Raw genomic sequence first — 3,593 nt, 5'->3', positions numbered from 1 at the left:
ACCCAGACGCGCGCTTAGTTCCGGCGGCACCCCGCCCCCCCCCCCCCCAATGGCAACTACGCAGAGAAGAGTAGTGAAAGAATGGGAGTGTTAGTAGCCCTTTCTCGGGAGACCGTGGGGTGGCTCTGAAAAGAGCCTTTGAGGCTTCTGAAAGCCGGGAAGTTTTCCATAACACCCTTCATTTTTTCTTTGGCGCCGCCTTCTTAGGCTTAGCTGCTTTAGGCTTAGCCCCCTTAGGCTTGACAAGCTTAGACTTAGCAGGGCTCTTGGCCACTTTCTTCGGCTTAGCGGCTTTGGGTTTCTTTGGGCTCTTAGACGCCTTCTTAGCTCCCACCGCGGCCGACTTCTTGAGCTTCTTTGGCGTCTTCTTAACGCTTTTCTTGGCGGCTGCTGCCCCTGCCGCTTTCTTAGGTTTCTTGGCTGCAGCACCAGCAGGCTTCTTGGCCTTGGCTGCAGCGGTCTTCTTCCCCTTAGCTTTGCCCTCGCCAGCAGAGGCCTTCTTGTTGAGCTTAAAAGAACCGGAAGCACCGGTGCCCTTAGTCTGCACTAAGGTGCCTTTGCTCACCAAACTCTTGAGCCCCAACTTGATGCGGCTGTTGTTCTTCTCCACATCGTAGCCGGCGGCCGCCAGCGCCTTCTTAAGGGCAGCCAGGGACACGCCACTGCGCTCCTTGGAGGCTTCCACCGCTTTAGTGATCAGCTCGGACACTGGGGGACCTGCAGCCTTCCGCCGGGCTCCTCCGGCCCCGGCAGGCTTCTTGGCCTTTTTCTTAACCGGGGTCTTCTCAGCCGGCGCGGGGGCTGGAGCGGCCGGGGCGGCAGGTGCAGTCTCAGACATAGTTCTCCGTTCTGACTGTCTCAAACAAGGAAAACACAAAAACAACGAGAGACAGACCACCACAGTCTCTATAGCGGAGGACGCCGGGCCTGGGAGTATATATAGACAAGGGAGTCGTGCTGTGATTGGTGCGCTGTGCAACCCGCCTTCTCAGTCACTTACAGCCACTCGGCTCTCCTTCATGGTTGTGTTTCTTACCCCTGAAAAAAAGGGAAAAATACAAAAATTCCCAGCACGCAATCGAGCTATTTCTACCCGAATCCGAAGCGAGAAGACTCTGGGTTCGTGTGCCGCTCAGCTTCTCTCTGCAACCTCAAGTACTGCACTCGGAGCCTTTCCTAATCTCCCTAACTCTCCACAAAACTCAGGTCAAATGGAGACAACTCCCTGTGTTTTCTTTAAATTCGAAAGTTGCCCTTTTACTCCCGATAGCCTTTCCTCCAGAGTATAGTTATGCACACCCTTGACTTCTCATTTATTAAAAAACGAAAACGATTCTCTTCACGTTTACATCGAAATCGTGTTTCTCAGGGAAAGAAGTAGCACAGGCTCTTCCGTGATTTCGGCATAGGGATTCACGGGAATGAGATGCAGCAAGAAGGATTTTGCATCGAGGACGTGCAGCTCCCTTCAGAACTTAAGGGGCTTTGGAAGATCCTGGGACCAACTAATTTGAGGGAGTAAAGTTTCATCTTTGGAATTTCAAGCCCTTTACTACCTAAGAAAAAGGCCTAGATTTTGATGGGGGCGGATGGGTGGTGGTGAGGGGAGGGAGTGCTTGGGGGGCGGAGGGGCAGTGGGGGAGGGGGGAGAGGACAACCACGGTACTGCTTCCGTACTTCCCTTCGATTCAGCTCCAAGAAGAAGAAGAAAAAAAAAAAAAACAGAATCCAGGAATTGAAATAGATCCCAGGTGCCACCTAATCCAAACTGTTACCAGGGTAAGAACGCACAATGCTCAACATAACCCAATAAGTGCCCATGTGCAGCCTGGGGGAGAGGGGAAGGGAATCCCTTCTCTCCAGGCAGAGGGATCACCCATGGAAGCAGCTCGTTGCAATTAAGGATAACTCTAAATGGTTAAGAAGCTTTCCCTTGCTCCCGAAGAAGCCTAATTATTCCTTCAAACCACCCACGAGTTCAAAGGAGGACGTAGGCAGCTATATCACAAAGACACACACAGACACACACACCCTCAAGCTAAACAACTTTTTTTTTTTTTTTCAAAAACACCCCTAGGCCCCTGAACCTCCCCTCCTCTTGAGGATTTTCACTTTATCAATGACCTTCCTAAAAGGTGTCACCCACAACTGAACACAGTATTCCAGAAGTAGTCTACACTAGACGCTAGTCCTGTCTTGACACAGACTTAGACCTCCTCAGCTTTTCTGGCTTCCATATCTCATTGCTGAATCCTCTTGAGCTTTCTAAACAATCCTCTTAGGCTCCCAGATCCTTTTCACAGCAACTGCTGCCCACCCAAGCCTAGTTGTAAAGTTGTTTTTTTGAACCCAACTGTTGCAGGATTGTGATTTTCGCCTATTGAGGAGCACTTTATTAGATTCACACTGCTGTTCTCCGCCGTCCAGGCCTTTTGGGATCCTGATGCTGACATCCAACAGAGTAGTTAACTTGCTTTCCCTCATCTGCAAATCTCCCCTTCCCTGAATCTGTACCCCAACAGATCTTGGATGTCTTGGATTTTCTCTTTCTGGACATTGCTAAAAAACAAACCCGATTTTGGTGTTCTTAATTCATTGTAATTACTGAACTTCAGCACTCCTGACACTATTATCGTAGAATCAGGGCACACTCTCTGCTCAATTTCTTCTTCTGTACTTTTTTTTTTTTTCCTCCTTCTAAGCTCATCAGTGAGTACCCTGTGCCTAGGTACTGGGCCTTCATGACAAACTCCCTCTTTTCTTCCTCATTGGAATTAGGCCTCTCCAGCATCTTCAGGAATTTCATTCTTGGGAGCTGCCAATTCAGGTTCACTTCCCCTCCGAAGAACTTTAGGCCAAGGGGTCCTAGCTGTCCTTTCTTTGCACCCTTTTGCAATCTTCTTCTCTATATACAAGACCCACATAAGACTGTGCCTGACTTTCCTCTCCTTTACTATCACCAGTTCTTGGGGTACCAGTATCCCCAACAAGGTGCCTATCATTCCTCTCCCCTTCCCCACCCCCAGTCTCCATAGCAACCAGAGTCTTCTTGGCTCCAGAAAATCAGTCCCCCTTGTTGCTTCTACCACCTTTTGAAATGTGAAATAATCGTTAAAGGAAGTCAAGAAATTATCACCCACTCTGATTCAGTCACAGAACCCCAGTAGTTATATGGAAGTCTCCCATCACAGACACACAGACAGACAGACATAAGTAAAAATCACAGACACACAGACAGACAGACATAAATAAGTAAAAAGTTTGTGACATGTGTGATCTTTCCACAAGAGGAAGGGTGCAGATGAAGGATAAAGAACAGTTAGGTCAGTCTGAATGACCCATAGAGGGTGAGGAAAATAAATCAGCCAGGGAAGATCAATCAGAGTTAAATCGTGAAGAGCTTTAAATGCCAAACGGAGGAGTTTTGTCTTTGTCCTAGAAGCAAGAAGGAGTTACTGAAGCTTCTTCCGCAGGAGAGTCAAGTATGGATTTTACTATTATTCATTTGGTAGCTGTGTGTAGGAAAAACTAGAGATGGAAGAGACTGATATGTGTAGGAAAACCTGTCATGAGACTTTGCAATAGTTGCAAAG

The 3,593-nt window shown here is 48.3% G+C and overlaps 1 protein-coding gene across 1 annotated transcript; it reads right to left on the bottom strand.

Moving 5' to 3' along the window:
• Positions 1-115: 115 nt before the first annotated feature.
• On the bottom strand, positions 116-939 carry LOC138150255 (histone H1.4-like). The gene has a single exon (XM_069073681.1). It carries the CDS (start codon positions 836-838, stop codon positions 179-181), a length of 660 nt encoding a protein of 219 aa, XP_068929782.1. The 5' UTR covers positions 839-939; the 3' UTR covers positions 116-178.
• Between the last annotated feature and the right edge of the window lie 2,654 nt (positions 940-3,593).

This window comes from Petaurus breviceps, unplaced genomic scaffold (genome assembly GCF_028583685.1).
Source record: "Petaurus breviceps papuanus isolate PSGF00001 unplaced genomic scaffold, PetGlider_PUasm1.0 90865, whole genome shotgun sequence".
Lineage (NCBI taxonomy): Eukaryota > Metazoa > Chordata > Mammalia > Diprotodontia > Petauridae > Petaurus > Petaurus breviceps.
Note: the sequence above shows the minus strand (reverse complement) of the source record. Positions and strands in the feature narration are given on the sequence as shown.